Below are 17287 nucleotides of genomic sequence, written 5' to 3'. Positions count from 1 at the left end.
CACTTTCAGATCTTCCATTAGAGCGTGTTTTGAGAGCACCCAGTGCCTGCAGAGAACAATCCCCTGTTGTGTGATCCAGGAGCACATTTTTCTTGTATTCACATAATAACCTCAGGAGTTTGGGGCTGTGGTATTCCTCCTCCACTCCAAAATATGCTCATCGTGGGCTGTTTGCATGCAGAGATCACTCTCTGGGTTTCAGCCTTATTAGCAGCTCCTTACAAAACACATAAATTTCCCTTTTTTTTTAGAGGGTCATGTTGTTCTTCCAGAAATATCCTTTATCTACACTCTTCCATTCCCATGGGTAATTTCTCTTTCTCCAGGCTCAGTAATTCCAGCTCTTGAAACCTCTTCCAACTCCCCAAAGCACCAGTGTATTTCGGGAAGATCACAGACAATTCAGTGCTCTTATGGAGCCATTTAGAGGAAGTTCTCAAGATTTCCTGAGTATTTTAATGCCATTTTAGTGCTACTTCATGGTGTTGACAGCACAGGAGAGAAGTTTTACAGTAGCCTGGAGAGGTTTAGAGCTACTTAGAACACTGTAGGAGTCACAGATTGCCATAAAAGGATTTTAGAGCTGTTTTGAGCTCTTCAGAGGAATTTTAAGCTACTTAGAGGAGTTGAGAGTTGTACAGTAGAGATTTAGAGGCATTTTAGATGCATTTAAAGACATATTAGTGCTGCTTACAGCAACATAGAGCAGCTTTAGATCAGTTTAGGGGAGCTCTGAGGTGTTGAGAAGAGGTTTAGAATAGCTAAAGGAGTTTAGTACTCTACAAGAGTTCTGGCACAGTTCACAGGACTTTAGGGCTGCTTAGAACAGTTTATAGGATGTTTAGATCAACTTAGAGCAGTTCAGAGTGGTTTTAGAGAGTGTCAGAAGAGTTTTAGCAGTGTCTCTAAGCAGGAACTCCAGAACTGCAGAAAAGAGTTCTAGAGCAGTAGCAAGGAAACTGAGAAGGGCTTGAGATCTATTTTGAGGCATTCTACTGCAACTCGAAGCATCATGGTTTCACAGGATTTTCAGAGTGGAAATTTTAGAGGCATTTGTAACTTCTCACTGTTGTTTGTAGACAATTAGAATAGTTTTAGAGCTGTTGAGATGGGTTGTAGAGTAGTGTGGTGAATTTTAGAGGTCTTTAAGCTTTCTAGAGTATCATGGAGCTCTTAAAAGAAGTCCACACTGGTTTAGCACTCTGGAGTGTTTTAGAATCAGATTTTAAAAAGTATAATATAGGGGGTGCAATAATAGCTCTTTCAGAGCTCATCAGAGATGTTTTGTAGCTGTGTAGTGGTATTTTAGAGGGGTTTAGAGCACCTCACAACATATTCAAGGAGGTTTGGAGGTCTTTAAAGGAGTTTAAGAGGCCTAGAGGAAATTCACAGATCTTCAAATCAATGTAGAGGAGTTCTAGATGCAATCAGAAAAAAAACTTCCTAGAGGAGGCATAGAAAAATGCTAGAGAAATTTAGAGGACTCAAGCACTCTACGAAGGGATATTATAGCTCCTCCGAACTACTTAGTGTGCCTCTGAGGACTTCTGGAGAATTTTGGAGCTATTTTTCAGATCTTTAGAGCTGTTTCAGGAAATGCAAAGGTATTTTAAAGGTGGGCATAAAGGGTTTGAGATGTTTCATACAATTCAATGGCAGTCTAGAGCTGATTAGAAGAGTTTTAGAGTGGTTTAGAGATGACTTAGAGTCATGTAAATTACATCTGAGGCAATTGCCTCATTTGAGAAACAGAGTTCCCTACAGCTCTTTAGTGCTGATTAAAGGATTCTAGTGCAATTTAGAAGATGTACACAGTAGTTTAGAGAGGCCTAGAGATGTTTAATATCTTACAGTAGTTCAGAGACGTTTTGAAAAATTTTAGAGTTGGTCCAGCCAATCACCTCCTCAGTTCAGGGTTAGGACTGTCTTCCCACATCTGGTCACTGTTTCTGACTCCCCTCACTGGCCCTGTCCCTCTCTCCTACTGTCACACACTTATGATGTCCTGATCCAGGACACTCATTGCCAACCTGTGGAAGGAATTCAATTAAGAAAATTATGGTAAAAATTCCAAGACCCTCTGAATTACTAGAAAAAAAAAAGAACTGTGCTTTAGCCAAAAGGAGTGTTTCAATGGCTGTGGGAATTTGCATTCAGGAGAATCTGATAACTTGTAACTGACATTCAGGTTCTAAAATTTTCACTGTAAATTCTAAGCAAGGCAGAAGAGGAGTTCAGGCTGTCTGCAGCTTCAGCATCTTGTGCAGCAACAGGAAAAGTGTCTTCCCACTTGCCATGAAATAAGAAGTACAGTGTCAGTGGTGCTAAGACTCAGAGTGTAATAAGGACACCAGTGAAAGCAGCAACAAAAATCAGCTGCTCTTTTTCCAAAATAAGTATAGCAATAAAAATACAGTTTTTAATAGATTTAAGCAATTTTTCTGTGAATGTCAAAAGCCTATCCAACTAACTTTGTAAGGTAATTTCAAATGGGGAAGTTATAAACACTTTTGTTGCCATATGCTAACAAAGTGGACTCATATTATTTAATAAGAACTCCATTATTCAAGTAACTGATTTGCTGAAGGAGCTTAATAACTAAAGCCAAATGCCCTGCAAGTTTCCTTCAGACATTTTGTTGTTGCTGTTTTAACTTTTCCATTACTTCCAATACACTGACCACAACTTACTACCCCTGTCCTTTACTTCTGCTTTCCCCAAATCACAGCTCTCTCTACATACATACAGTTTTGACATCCAAGCTTTCACATTTCTCCAGAGCACTTCTGGTTTGACATAATTACACTATAGTCTTGCCACTTTTTCTGTGCAATAAACGAATGTATCCAGACGTAATTTTCTTTTAAAGACAGACCCAAGTCCATTTTCAGAGAAATATGAAGTACTGAAGCCTAAATGAAAATTCAGGAAGACAGTACCTGTGAAAGTGATGAAATTCTGTTAAATACCATCATAGCTGGCTGATATTCAGAAGTACATCATCTGGGGAGTTGATGTGATATCATTATCTATGTATCTACCTACCTATCTACCTACATTTCCTCTGCTCTAAATCTAAACGTGCAAAGATCAAAATAAATGCTAGCCACTTGGATATTAAATTTTCATTTCTAACTATTAAGTTTGCTGTTGATTCTACCTGAAAACTTGCCAGTTTAACTGTTCTATAGTTAAGCATAACCTGAAGGACTTTCCTAACTTAGCATTTTCTTAATTGTCTTAGACAGACATTCTCTTGCAGGGAGTTGGAATTATAAGCTCTTTAAAATCCCTTCCAACACAAACTATTCTGTGATTCTCTGATTCAGGTTGCTGTGTCTTGTGCATAAAAGATGCTTTAACATGCCAAGTTATTAATTTTTTAGATGTTAAGATGCTTTCCCATTAGAGCATAACCTAATTTATGTCTCTGGAAACAGAAAGAACTATCATGGTGCACTGGAGCCAAAGTGACCACTGGCAACCAACAGAGTATCAGGGATGCTACTCTTCAAGTAAAGCTCACCTCTGAACACAGCCAACAGTGCCATCTGCTGCAGACTGCAGCATTGGCTTATTGTGGGAACACACAGGGAGAGAGACCAGGTTCTTGAAGAACCCATCTCTGAAGGCCTTACATCATCTAAAGAGCAGAAGTGGCCACCAAAACCCCACAAGCAATATTCCCACGGTTAGAAGATGGGAGAGTTCTGATATGATCCACACTCATGCCAGTAAGATGAGGAAGAAGTTTAGGAGATAAACTCTCAGTTCCAGTTACATCTTCATGCCTTTCTAGAAGTGGAAAAATATTATTTTATGGAAAATATTTCATTTAACATATTAATCCCTACTCTCTGGGCCCGTTTCCATCATCTCTGGACACATTCTCAGATTCCTGAGACTACACAGGTAAATCCTGAGCTCTCTAGGGCAATTTGTGCATATCAGGGTCTTTTTCAGACATGTGGGGCTGTTCCCACCAGTTCAGAACAACCCTTCAGCAGAGTCAGGAGCTTCACCCAGGTCCTTGGCAGAGGAGCTGCTAGGGGCTCTCACTCCATGCAGCACATACACTGGAGCAGGCTGAGAATGAGAGGGAGGAAGGGAAGGAGGGGGCCAAAGCAGGTAAAGAAAAAGAGAAGGAAAAGATCACTTTAAAACTCTGGGAAGGGGAATCAAAGAAAGAAAATGCAGAGCCCACTGTGTTTCTGCCCAGACAGCTGTTGCCTCTTCAGAGCTATGTTTGCAAATAAGGTGTATTCTGTCACAGTTTAGGCTTAAGTCTCTCATAAACAATTTTAAAAAGCAAAACCAGCAATGCAATAAATTTGTGTCAAGACTTTTTTTTCCAGCAAGCACTGTTATCTCTTTTCCTTAATGAAATATTCCTATCTTAAAGATAAAAATTTACCTTTTTTCATATTCTTGTTTCTGAGAAGAATCTGTCAATAACAGAATGTGGAAGAATTTGTAGGGGAAGATGAATTCATTTCCTCTCAGCACTCAGAGAGGACTGGAAGTTTCTGTGGATCTAGGTAACTTCTTTCACTGGTTAAAGCTTGCTGAGACAACTGCTCGTGGAATTTCAGTTTCTACCTAGATCCCAGAACAGATCCATATTAAAAATAAGCCTTACTATAGAAATAAACCAGTGAATAAAACAATATATAAAACTGGGTCAGCTTCTCTCTGGACTCCATGCACAGAAGACAGGAAAGTTTTGGAATGTTTTCCCCAGCAGCTGGAAGCAAGCATTCATTTAGGACTAATTCCCCAAACCTGGAATGGTTTCAAAATCTGAGCTTCAGCAGAGAAATCTTGGAAAATGCCAAGTCAGGAGTGCTCTGGAGTGGTGTTGGGTGTAGGAAGATTTTTATTTGGTCAAGAGAAGCCAGTTCCATGCATTCTCTGATGAACTGAGCACAGAATCACTCATTCAGCAAGATTTAGGTAACACTGAGTAAGCAGGAAGATGCAGCAGTTTCACATGTCACTTGTAAAAAACTAACTGAAATCAGGCAAAATTATGGACAAAACCCACATACACATTCCCAGAAAGCAGATGATTTTTGGCTGAAGGTAAATCCAATGGTAATGAATTCCCCTGCTAATATAAAATGTCAGAGCATAAGGTCTAAATACCACCTCACTGCAGTTATGGCACAGGTTACCTTTCCACAATTTCTAAGGATAATAAGGAACCTCCTTGGAACAGTACTACTGTACATTCAACTGCTTCTTTAGAAGATGGTGTGTTTCTGCTTCTTCATTTTCCATGCTGGGAGCGACAATATAAAATGGAGGCTTTCTTTAGAGCAAGGAGATTAAGAGGCTTCTTTTGGGAGATGAATTTGAAGTAAACCACAGTTCATCTAACAGCATGTAAGTACACTTCTGCTGCCCTGGACAGTAACTACAGTAACCTCACATGCTCAACTCCTTGGCTGTGAAGTGAGATTTCTGTACCATAAGATGAGGGTATGTTTACAAAGGCAAATATGTGTGAAGAGACTCAGTTCTTTTAAATTAAAATCACTGTCAAAGGTTCTCTGACAGGCTCAGACAGCAATACAAAACTGCCTAGACTTTGGGTTGAGAGCATTTGATAAAACATGTGAGTGGCCACAGGTTCCTGTCTGTCCCTCACACCCCCATTCTTCATATTACACTACAGACTTAGCTACAAGAACATGACTCAGAGTTACTATTAACCTCATTGTAACAACACACTTTTTTCCTGGGTTCCAACAGTCCTGACACTATTAGGTCAGTGGAAAAGATTCCTGCTTGTGCAAACAGCCTGTGCTTGCCTCTAGGGATAAAGGTAACTTACAACACAACTGCATCGATGTGACAGCAGCAGTTGTGATGCTGCCACAGAGCAGATGGAAGCAGTTTTGCTGTGGAGAATGTTGCTTAAGGTCTTTTTACATAGAGGAAAAGTGGAAATCACAAGTGATCATATCACAGGCTTGTCCTTATCCAAAGTTATTACTGAAGTACCAGTTCATTACAGCGTTCCAGCACAGATGAAGACAGTAAAATTAAGGTACAAACCACATGCTTTTATCTGCTTGTACCCTCGTCTCTGCTCCTTAAGGCAAGAGAACAGAAAAATATTGCTTTGTTAGTCATTCTAGAAAATGCCAGCCAAATCCAAGAGGCATATTTATGACATTACACAGAGGTCAAAAGTCAGAGTCTTTGAGACCTAATGGCTGCTGTGTACTTGGATTTTCCTCTATTTGGAGGTACTATTGAGACTATGTGTCAGCTTGCACCATAATCCCATCCCCATTCTCTAAGTTTTGGAATGTATATAAACAGAATACATGTCTCCATGCCTGCCCTACTGTCTCATGCAGCTGTTGACATGTTCTCTCAATGTTTATGTGTAAAAACAAGAGTGCTGGAAAACAACCTCTTGGGAAAACACTGAGGATTGTTCTCCAGCCTGGGGGTGCTCCACCAGGAACAGTCAACTCTTTGTCAGGGACATCAGCTGGACACATACAAACTCACTGGGGGTTTGTTCTGGGCCTCTCTGTTTCAGAAACCAAATGAGAATCCACTGTGGGCTTGTCTTTATCTACAGAGTTATTGCCCCCCCTTCCAAGATAATACTTCTCAGTGCTCACCACTGGGGTAAATTTGTGAAGACTTGCCGAACTATTGTTGCTGATTGTTTTTCATATGGCCTTTTCTACTCTGAAGGTGCTCAAAAACATTTCCATCCCTGGGGTGACAGGGTAAGGTGACAGCTCACCTTACACCAGCCCATGCCTTTCCATGCCTGTACTCCCGAGCAAAGACCAAGCAGCTTCTGCTCCTCCAAACACCCTCCCGATGTTCCTGTTTGACCCAAGCAGAGCACAAGTAAAATGGAGAAGTCTTTTACTCCATAAAATAAAAAGCACAAAGCATGTAGAGAACTGGTTACACATTTCAGGTCTCAGCCTGTTTGAATAAACTCCAGTAGCAAATGACTGCAACACCACCCTCTTCTGTGGCTCTGGAGAGATTTGTGGCTTTAGAGATATATTCACAATTGCTATTTGGCATGGTTTTACTTCCCTTTTCAGAACAGGAGCCTATCACATAGCATCCTGATGAAGTTCCCAGCAAGCAAAGTGGGTTTCCTGTTAAAAGTCATTCCTAGCTATTGATGTCAAATGTCCCTGAGAGCTCAGCTGAATTTGGCTGCAAGGAATTTGCACAAACCATGACAAACTGAGAGGTGTTCTCAGAATACAAACTGTGGAGTTTAATCTGCTCTATTGTGCTGGTACCAAACTATGTCTGGAGCTGCAGCTGGCTAAATGAAGAGCCCAGCTTCGCTGTGTGTATTATAAGCAGGACAGGATTTCACAATAGCTTTGTATAACCCCTTTGTGCAGATATCCAAGGGCTAAGAGGGCTGATTAACCTCAAATGCCGCTCACAACAGCCAGCCATCAGAGAACACTGTCTGTCTTTCATAACATGCCAGCAAAAATCTCGTGAGGATGGTCTCAGCAGAGTGTGCAGCCAGATTTCTACCTACCTTTCACCCCTGTGGTAAAAAGGAAAAGCTGTCATTCTGTATAGTACCACTCTCCCGTAATCCAAGTGGGGTGGGGGGAAGAGACACGTTATTGATGTGAAATCCTTTCTCCCAAAGCACAAAACCTGCCACTGACCCTGTCATAAGCGGGCACACAGCCATGGCAAACAGGGGAAGTTACACAAGGGTGCAAAACTGTTTATGGAGCCAGATCACACACTAGTCCCAGTGTTGCCTTGTGGGTAGTAGGTGGGGCTTCTGGCATTTGCGTGGGGGCTCTCCAATGAGACCCAGAGCAGGACAAGGCTCCAGCCTTCTGGTTTTCATAACAGAAGCTCCCTCCAGTAGGGTTGAGGCATGGGAGGAGCTTGCCCAAACTCAAATAAACACTGACATGCAGCATCTTCTGAGGATGTGCAGCCTCCACAGGACACACTACAACAGCTAGAAGGACAAGGACAGCTGAAACGTAAGTATGTCTACCTTCTCCACTTCCTTAATAGCACGAGTAGTTTGTGGAGTGGCAGTTCTGGCTACACTTACTTGTTCTGCCTGTCCCTTTTGCCCATGTGCCAGAAAAAAACTAAACACCCTATAAACGTATTTATATGAATAGATGGTCATTTCAAAGTTCAGCCTTCCTGTACATTTAAGCAAATTCAACTGTATCTGGAGGATTCTTGTGTATGTCTCTCCCATCCCAAGGCATTGTTTTATATAATTTAAAAAAAAATATTTCTAACGTGAAGTCACTGACAGTACTGGCCATAAAGTTACAAAATCCAGAGCTGTGAGGTCTACCCAGTAGTTAAGGAAAGGTATGTTGGGAAGCAGCTGGAATTAGCCAGTAAAGAGAAAACAGCTTGTGCAGTAGCTAATACAGGTGTTAAGCAGCTTGTCTCTGAAGTGGCAATAAATTGTTGTAGGAAATTTCAGCATAATTGCTCGTATTTGCTTCTAATTATATGGATTGCTGCTTTATGATGCTTTGTTGATTTGTAAACATTATGGAAAAAATCTATTAATAAAGTACAACTGTGCAGCAGTCCCTGGTGACCACCATTCCTGTTAGGTCTGCTGGAAACTATGGACCTTCAGGCTGGGACAGGGAAGGGAAGGGAACAGCAGCACCTGCCTTTACTACTGGCAGCTGTATCCAGCTGTTTGATACTGACCTTCAGTGACAACTGCTGGAAAAAGCTCAACACTTAGTTGACTCCACATACTACGTGTTTTACAGACTCTAAAGGAACCCAGTACCACCAGCATTTGTGGCCTTTTTTTTGGTGTGTTTTTATTAAAAACTTTTCGACCTCAGATCCCAAGAACTCTTTATAGCCACCTCTAGCAGGGAACAGAAAGAGATAAACAGAATTCAACAGTAGTCCAAATATTGCAAGAAGATCGAACAGCCAAGACAGTAGTTAAGTAGTACAAGGTAACTGATTTTACAAAACTCACGTTGTTACTCAAAAAATTGCTAATTAAGTTGTAGTCTGAGAAGACAACATTCTATGACCTAAGAATCCAGATAATCATTGAATTATGTGCTCTTTGCAACATGAAGTGCAAAGGACATCGTAATGTAACAGAAGGCAAAGACTGTCAGAATGCAGGTCAGAGACCACAGTCTGCCTAGTTAACAACACAAGTCATATATAGAGGACACTAAAATCTCAGCATTTAACCAGATCTGACTATTTCAAGAGTGATTTTGAATATTTTCACTTGCTTTGTTTGGGACAACTTTTTTAAGTTTTCACCTTTTTTCCTCCCATGTGAAGGGTATGGAGAAAAATAGCAATTCATTCGGAAATGCAAAAAATCTTATTTATCCACAGGCTAAAGGCCTTTAAGAAAGTCATCAGCTATCATGAGGCACCAAATAAAGCTAAGGGCACAGTCAACACCAGATCATCCACCACACCACTACTGCTTTTTCAACCAGGAGCAAACAGAGTGAAGTCCTTTTGATCTATGCATTTCCACAAAACTCCCACTTGCAGAATCTCACTTTGCTGTCAGGAAATACCTTTTTGTCACAGAAAAGCAAGGGCAGTGTATCCTGGAAGAACACTTTCTCCAGTACAGGTAGTTTCTTGGTCCTGGTACTCTGTTTCTGCAGGGCTAAGTGGCTTCCAGCCTTTTTTCAGGCCTCCCACCAGTTCAGCAACAACTGAAATGCCCTAGTGCCATATTAATTTAAGAGATGCCAATGAACTGTGCCTGCCTTCCAGCTCCGGCAAGATGATCAAGTCCTTCAAGCAAACATTTCTGTCCCTGGACCTGCAGTCTCCTCGCTGGAGCTCAGTAGAGGCAATGGTAACTGCAACAATACTTGCATGCTGATTTGGAAAAAGTAGCTACTAATTTCTGTCAACACCCATCTCATGGGTACTGTGACTTTCGCTACCTTTCAGGCAAAGGACTATGAACTGCGTCAGTACGAGACAGCAAAGTGGGTCAGCACAGTCATCAGGGGAGAAACCCAGAAGGAAGCAATGCGCCAGGGCTTCTGGAAACTCTTCCACTACATCCAGGGAAAGAATGAAAAAGGTAGGATATGCTGGCTTGTAATGGAAAGAATTACAACCTGTAAACACAAGGAACAAGAGAGGAGCTAGGAGATGCAGCTTAGACATCTGGTTTTCCTTTCCTCTAGAAGTGAAGATTGATATGACTGTGCCAGTGACCTGCCTGGTAAAATCAGGCTGCACAGACTTCAAGATCTCTTTCTTTGTGCCATTTGAACACCAGGACTGTCCCCCTCAGCCCACTGACTCAGATGTGTTCATTGAGGAACGGAAGGCAGCAGCTCTCTTTGTCAGGTAAGCAAAACCAGCACAGCTGACACCAGATCAATCCAGGTCAGTAGCTGCCCTCATTTAGGTGTGGGCTATACTTTCATAAGAGATGATAAAGTGTGGATAGACCCTGCTGTTCACAGCTTTAATTGCTAAAACCCAACCCTTAGGAAATCTAATGAGCAAATTGCCAAACACTAGTTTTAGAAGACACTTGAAAACTGCATTGAGTTTCACAGATGCAACGTCCCAAATCGTCTTCTGAAGACCATTTATTTTCCAGAATATGTAAACCACGCTCCCAGCATTTTTTATTTGTAGTCCTGAACTGCCACAACACATTCAGGGCAGTTGTTACTTGGGTGCGTATTTTAAATCTTACCTTTGAAAACAGCATGAAGACCCATGCTGCTCGACTGCTAGTTCTGCATGGGCAATCTACAAACTGCAGCACAAGTGCTCAAACTTGCTTTGCAAGTCTAAAGTTTCTGTCTGTGAAAAAGCCAGGAGCTTGAACCAAAAAACCCCTCCCTTCTATTTTTCACCAGGTCCTTCGGTGGATTTGCCTCTCCAGAGAAATATGCTGAGGAAGCTGATGCCTTGGCCAGAACCTTAAGAAACAGAGGCCAGCCATTCCACGAAGACTTCTTCTATACTGCAGGCTACGACAGTCCCTTCAAGCTCTTTAACAGGCATAATGAAGTGTGGTATTTTAAAAAGTAACATGAGGGGTGAATATTAAGAGGCTACTAATCAGCTCTGGATGAAAGCAGGCCTTATTATTGGCTTTTGTTTTGGTGCAGGAAAGATTTAACTCGCATGTGGACACAATGCCTAAATTTATTTTCTCTAGGATGAAGCACTGTTCTGGATAAAAACACTTCAGAATGTAATTCAAGATCACACCAGGTGGAGTGGGCAGGAAACAAACTTAGTCCTCTTATTGAAAAGTTCTAAGCAACACTAATAATCTGAAAATAATCCTGCTTAAGTTTAGGTATGTAGCTTTACTTCTCACTGGAAGTGCTACAGCACTAGTTTATATGTTATGGAAAGAGTCCTCATAGCTTTTTGTATTGACATCACTCTGGAGACCAGGGAGGAATTTAAATTAATTTTTCAGAGATGCAAGTTTCCATTAAGGAGTATTAAAAAGCAGTAACATCTTAGCAGGCCTCAGTGACTTACCAACAGCAACTGTTGTTAATTAATATTATCAAAATCTCCCACCTCTCCAACTTTTTTCCCTCGTGAAGGCTACATGTTTTGTTGTTTAAATCCAGAACCCTGGGGAAAGGGTCATCAAGTCCAAGCCGTGCACTTGTTCTGAGAACATCTGCACTTGAACAAGCAATACCAGGATTACTGGTGGACTATTATTTTAGCAGCAAATTTACAAGTAGTAAGTTTAGCTCTCACCTTAAGCGCTTGAAATACTCCTTAAGTTATTCAGCTTTGTCTAAATATGGTCACCTGCAGCCTGCACACCAGCAGTATTTGACACCTCAGTTAAGACACCTGCAGGACTAGCTTTAGTCCATGCTTTCAAGCAAGCATTTTAATTCTTAATATAGCAGCCTGAAGGTGTTTCACATCAAGTAGTTCCAGCAGAAAGGAGCTCATAACACCAGGCAGAGTTTGCAGATTTTTATTGTCTCCAATCAGCATCAGGCAAACATTACCAGTGAAGTAAAAACACATCAGCTTTTTTAATGCTGTTCATGCATGTAACCCATTCATCAGCAATCTTCCACCTATGAAAACAGACATAAGAACCGTTTTAAGATACCAAACCGGCACAACACACTTGATGGGAACATCTCAGACCTTAGAATTTCATCTCTGTTCAGTGAGAGAGTTCAAGCTAAGGTTTCATCATTTGTTCCACCAGATACGTTATTACAGCAGTTACACTCACCTTCTCAGTTCTTCATATGCTGGTTTCAGAGTTGCCTCTTCACCTAAATCAAGAGAACAGTTAGTATATGCAGCAACACAACTGCTAAAAAGCTCCACAAGAGCCTTGTAACCTCAGAAAGATAAGGAACGGAAAGGGTAATATCACAGTAACTCATTTGGCAGAATCAATTGCATCAGTGGCTACAAGTATTTCCAGAAGTTTTTAATACAATTCCATCTGTTGTGGGGACTTACCCAGTGAGCTGCAGACAGCACAGTCCCTTCCTGAGAAAGAGAGAAGTACTTTCAGAATAACAGACAGCAGCACTATATGCAAGGTTTATCTGTGAATTTCTGTTCACCAAACTTTTATCTAAAAGGAAACTGACTTTTAGCTGGCATCTTACAAGTTCAACTTACAATACCTAAATAGGATACACAAAGCTTAGAAATCCTAACTTAACTGGAAATACAGAATTACTAACATTGGAAGAATCAGGGAAAAGTAAAAAGCTACTACTTTGCTTTGTGATACTGTCTCTCCCAACAGTGTTGTATTTCATGATTTTTAAATACCTAAAATACAAGTCCCATAGGTTTTCAAGATGGCTTCTATCTTTGAAAGTGTTTGGAGTGTTCCAGTTTGTTTGAAAACAAGTTTCTACAGCAATCATCTAGAACTTCAGCTAAATTTCTGCAGACCCAATATAAAGATTAGTAGTAACAACTGCTGAAAAGTGACCGCCACAGCACAAGGGTTTTTTTTAATTTTAATTCCAGAGTGTTACAGTAGTACCAACAGAATAGCCATATACAGTAAAGGGAAGACAAATCAGGTATTTTATAGGACTAATTTTAGGCACCAATATTTAAGCATTCAGCAAAAGGACAATACACCAGGAATTTATAAACCCCATGTATTCTACACTTACCTCAGACACATCCATCTTTTTTTTCAAACTCCACGAAAGCTTCACCCTGTAAAGAAGTGAAATTGTACTAACACACTTTTGGCAGTGGTTTGAGAATGTGAATGTGGGTACTGTTTCAGCGAAAGAGAGCTCTCCTCAGCCTCTTTCAGAGAGATTCCCATTGTTTAGAATTCATCACGAACAGTACATGCCAAGAGCAGCTTCATGTTGTATCTCGTTTGTCCTTTAAAGGGGCATCTGACCTTACTCCCAACCACATCTTCATTCACATCACCATAAAAGCTCTGATCTAGCCTTTACCACATAAGCATTCTAGATGACTGCTACTGCCTGAAAGAGTTGACTAAATATAAATAGCAAGAAGTTGGATAGTAGGTAATTATACTGCATTTGCTCAGTCTGAAATGTGTGGCAACCTGGTAGCAAAAAGCTTTTCATATCAAGTTCCTACTCAAGTAGTCCATAGCAGTTATGTATTTTAAACGGCCATTACTATCTCTTTTTAGTCACAGAAAGCAGTTAATTTTGAGATATGCAGCACCTAAAGCGAGTGAATCCTGAGGCTGCTAGCAAATCTGTGGGCTTTTTACTTGGAAAAGGTAGTAAAATCACCAAAAACCCTGCTTAATGCTGCAGCTATGATATAAAGGCCAGGATCTAGTAACTTCTTTGTTTCCTGTATCACACAGCTCTGACCAGTCACACTCATGTTAGCAACTTACTTTTGCTGGCAGCACTACCAGGTGCATCACTTCCCAGCTCCATCACACCTGGATCAAAGCAAACCATTAGGACAGTGCAGGAACAAAGACACAAAGAGTAAATCCAAATCAGGTGCCTGCAGTCAGATAGAGCTAATTACAGACCTCCATGATTGAAGTCAAGGCAGTCACATCTCATCACACAGGCAGCTCACACTGTCAGCCCTGTGCAGCCCTGCTATAGGGCTAGGCTGATATGGGCAAGAGGGCAAATACCTAAATAGCGCCATCAGAGCAAGTTCTGGAGCCCACAGTGACAAGTTTAGCACACACCAGCCTGTCAAGACTGGGCTCCAGCCTGCAGTTTCCCTTTCAACTATCCTCCTGTTTTGGCTGAGATGCAAGCCACAGCCAATGGGCCCCTTGCCCTTTTGCCCCAGCTGACAAGCAGTTAAGTATTTAACTTGGGCCTGTGCTGAAATCCTAATACTTAGGAAATTCAAACAAGAACTTACCTCACAATGAGAAACATCTGGAAGCCTGCAAAAAGAAATTTGCTATTAGGCAGAGTCCAGCAGGAAGTAATAGCATTAAGAACAGTTTAAGTAAAATACTGTATCAGAGTTTGTCAAGTTTTATCCTCATGGGGATCAGAGACCTGATTCAACATCATTTACAGTAGGCTGCAACACTCCCATCCCCTTCTGAAGGCAGGCTGTAAAACCATTTCCCAGCACTCTTCAACACCAAGATGTTTATTCAACTGCAGGGTGTGCTGAAATTGCACGAAGGAGCAAACTTTGCAACTGCAGAGTTCAGTGACATGAGTTTTGTGTAACTAAGTTGTGCATATTAAGGAAAGCCACTTTGGACACTAAATTCACAGTAACGTGGCATTCACCACTTAAGTTTTAACAGGAGAATTCTAGAGATCACTAACACCACAGTTATTTCATGCTCTTACTGTGGCATACAGGAAGCTAAAGGCACACTTATGGTACTAACCTTCACCTCACGCTTTTAAGAACAAAATTAATTTGCAAGCATCTCTAAAAAGCAAACTCACATGTAGCACAGACAAAAGTAGCATCCACCTAAAACATGAAAGCTAGTTAATTACCTTTAATTAGGAAAGCCTTGTCTTCACCGACATCAGTAACAGGTGAAATAGTTTCTCACCCAAGAGGCATGAGGCTCCTTCTGTCCAGGGCAGCCTACAAAGCAACAAGACTTTTACAACCAGAGCACTAACACCTGATTAATTTTATTCTGCTACATTTCGTGCTCAACTTCACAACCACATCCAACTCTTAATCCTTCTATTCATCTTACTACATCTTCTTCTGTTTAACCCACTTACCAGTCTCCTGAGAAAAAATTTTAAAACACATTCATGGAGCAAAAAGAAGTGTTTCAGCTTCCCACATTATTTATTTGAAATTGCCTAAGCTACTGGAGGCTGCATCAGATAGGAGGCGAAAGACAGTAATTTTGATCACCACAGATCATCTGCTGAACTATGCAGTCATCACAGCAGCCTTTCCAGACAGCAGGGATAAATTGAGTTTTCACAAATGTCAGCAATGCAGTACTTACCTTGTAACAGCTTATAGTTTAATCTCCCAGCATCTGCAACAATAGAAAACAAAATCAGATCCCTTCAGCCTTTGAGCCCAAGCCCATAGCTCCTACTGCGAGACCACAAGAGCCAGATACGTCAGATAGGGGCAAAGACAGAAGTATTCATCAAAGGATATTCTGCTGAACTATGCCATCATCATTGTATCTGCCTTGCAATCACAGTACCAAGCAATCACCTCCTGTGACTGCTTTGACAAGTAAATTTTCCCCAAAATAAAATAAATATTTTAAAGTTTGAATACTAGCATATAAGTTGTTTCTGGTCTTAGTGGATATTAATAATAAAACACATCTCATTCTCCTTACTGCAGTGTTTTAACAGATTGCACTGTTGTTGCAACTGATTACATTTTATGTTAAGTACATACTTCTTACCTTGTTAGGTGATGTTCCTTCTGCATATATTTGAAGTGCAGGATTCAAATCCTAAAAGTAAAAAAAACCTTGTCAACAGTATATTCAGCAGTCAAAAGCATCAAGGGGAATTTTATGTTGCTGTGCCTCAGAAAACTGTAATGGTGGTAAAAGTGCTCATCACTCTCTTGGTCAAGAGTAGCAAATAAGTGTCATCACTGTGGCACCAGAGGGATAGCTTTGCTCAAGGAATTAAGCTGTTTTATGATATCAGAGCAGAAGATGCTGCCTACACAACTCCTAAGCACTATTTTATATTTAATTTCCAAGTTGTTTTTTTTACCTTGGGAAGAAGTAGCTTTAAGTCTCCACATTGGGCAGCAGATCTGGAAGAGATAAAAGCGTTGGAGATGTCTGCAGAATTGGGGAGCTTCTCTGGCAATCACAGAAAAGCCTCAGCATTGAGTTTTCAGAAATCACTTCTGACCACTACTCTTATATTGAAACCATCACAGGCTTTGATATTTACTCAATATCAATCCCCATAGTTACCACCCATTTTCTACAACATACTCCAGGCAGTTTTCCCAAAACATTTATTTATTGCTGTTAACAAAGAAACAACAGTAATGAAGGAAAAAAAGGGATCTGGGGGTACTCTCACAGTCTGGTTCAGTATGAGCAGTAATCCATAAAAAGGAACCTCAAACATTCTCCAGAACAAACAAACAAGTCACTTTTCCCAGTAGAGAAGTAAGGCCTGCCCAAGACAGTGCAGGCAATGCCTGAATTACAACTGCTGATACTGTAACTCCTGATACAACAGTACTCCAGTCTACCTGGTGTACACAAATCCAACATTTGTTAATTTTAACTATTTAAGAAGCAACATTTACCTGCACTGAAGCCACAAGAAGGAAGAGTGTAGCTGATACATGCTGAACTAAAACCAAGAAAACATATTAGTTTTTCTTCCAAAAACAATGCAATATTGACAAATACTACTTGGAAAAATCCAAGCAACATCAAACACACTTAAGATTTCCTCTGATGCAATCTAAATTTCAGCTCTTTGTATAATCGAGGCCACACAAAATAATTGTTATTATGAGGTTTTAAGCAGGATATGATCACTGGACTACTTCAAAAGTATTCCATGCTCAGCTCAGATATGTTGGCATTCATCAACCTCTCAGATGTCCCTACCAACATAGCTCTCATCATGTGCAGAGCATATGGAAAAGAAGTGAGCCATTTCTCTTTAAATGTGCTGAGTTAGGACTTAAAAGGACCACGGAGTCCAACTAAGACTTGTATAGGACTACTGCCAAGAGTCACCACACGCTCCTGAGAGCACTAAATGTCTCTCGAGGCCTAGCGGCCTTGGGGCTGTGAAGCCAGTCCTTAACC

At 40.8% G+C, this 17287-nt stretch overlaps 1 protein-coding gene and 6 non-coding genes across 8 annotated transcripts; 1 reads left to right on the top strand and 6 right to left on the bottom strand.

Moving 5' to 3' along the window:
- Positions 1 to 7814: 7814 nt before the first annotated feature.
- On the top strand, positions 7815 to 12853 carry HEBP2 (heme binding protein 2). Of its 2 annotated transcripts, none has more exons than XM_014886747.2 (5): positions 7815 to 8015; positions 9784 to 9868; positions 9967 to 10102; positions 10209 to 10374; positions 10899 to 12853. In XM_014886747.2, exons 2-5 carry the CDS (start codon positions 9794 to 9796, stop codon positions 11071 to 11073), a joined length of 552 nt encoding a protein of 183 aa, XP_014742233.1. In that variant the 5' UTR covers positions 7815 to 8015; positions 9784 to 9793; the 3' UTR covers positions 11074 to 12853. The 2 variants fall into 2 exon arrangements, with proteins under 2 accessions (XP_014742233.1, XP_088026292.1); XM_088170166.1 differs by having other exon boundaries at positions 7816 to 8019.
- LOC148222858 (small nucleolar RNA SNORD47) lies at positions 12378 to 12452 on the bottom strand. The gene has a single exon (XR_015805571.1). It is a non-coding gene; the product is annotated as a small nucleolar RNA SNORD47 (small nucleolar RNA).
- Positions 12854 to 13289: 436 nt separating the features above from the next.
- On the bottom strand, positions 13290 to 13367 carry LOC148222857 (small nucleolar RNA SNORD79). The gene has a single exon (XR_015805559.1). It is a non-coding gene; the product is annotated as a small nucleolar RNA SNORD79 (small nucleolar RNA).
- A 1970-nt stretch (positions 13368 to 15337) lies between these two features.
- On the bottom strand, positions 15338 to 15423 carry LOC148222856 (small nucleolar RNA snR60/Z15/Z230/Z193/J17). The gene has a single exon (XR_015805575.1). It is a non-coding gene; the product is annotated as a small nucleolar RNA snR60/Z15/Z230/Z193/J17 (small nucleolar RNA).
- Positions 15424 to 15591: 168 nt separating this feature from the next.
- LOC148222855 (small nucleolar RNA snR60/Z15/Z230/Z193/J17) lies at positions 15592 to 15671 on the bottom strand. Its single transcript, XR_015805576.1, has one exon. It is a non-coding gene; the product is annotated as a small nucleolar RNA snR60/Z15/Z230/Z193/J17 (small nucleolar RNA).
- A 657-nt stretch (positions 15672 to 16328) lies between these two features.
- Positions 16329 to 16395, bottom strand: LOC148222854 (small nucleolar RNA SNORD75). The gene has a single exon (XR_015805580.1). It is a non-coding gene; the product is annotated as a small nucleolar RNA SNORD75 (small nucleolar RNA).
- Positions 16396 to 17033: 638 nt separating this feature from the next.
- LOC148222853 (small nucleolar RNA SNORD74) lies at positions 17034 to 17112 on the bottom strand. The gene has a single exon (XR_015805574.1). It is a non-coding gene; the product is annotated as a small nucleolar RNA SNORD74 (small nucleolar RNA).
- Between the last annotated feature and the right edge of the window lie 175 nt (positions 17113 to 17287).

Source organism: Sturnus vulgaris, chromosome 9 (genome assembly GCF_052056855.1).
Source record: "Sturnus vulgaris isolate bStuVul1 chromosome 9, bStuVul1.hap1, whole genome shotgun sequence".
NCBI classification, from domain to species: Eukaryota; Metazoa; Chordata; class Aves; order Passeriformes; family Sturnidae; genus Sturnus; species Sturnus vulgaris.
Note: the sequence above shows the minus strand (reverse complement) of the source record. Positions and strands in the feature narration are given on the sequence as shown.

Coding starts and splice junctions, on each gene's coding strand:
- HEBP2 (XM_014886747.2), top strand. CDS start 9,794: ATGATCAAGTCCTTCAAGCAAACATTTCTGTCCCTGGACCTGCAGTCT. Junction 9,869..9,966: donor GGAGCTCAGTAGAGGCAATG/GTAACTGCAACA, acceptor GCTACCTTTCAG/GCAAAGGACTATGAACTGCG. Junction 10,375..10,898: donor GCAGCAGCTCTCTTTGTCAG/GTAAGCAAAACC, acceptor ATTTTTCACCAG/GTCCTTCGGTGGATTTGCCT.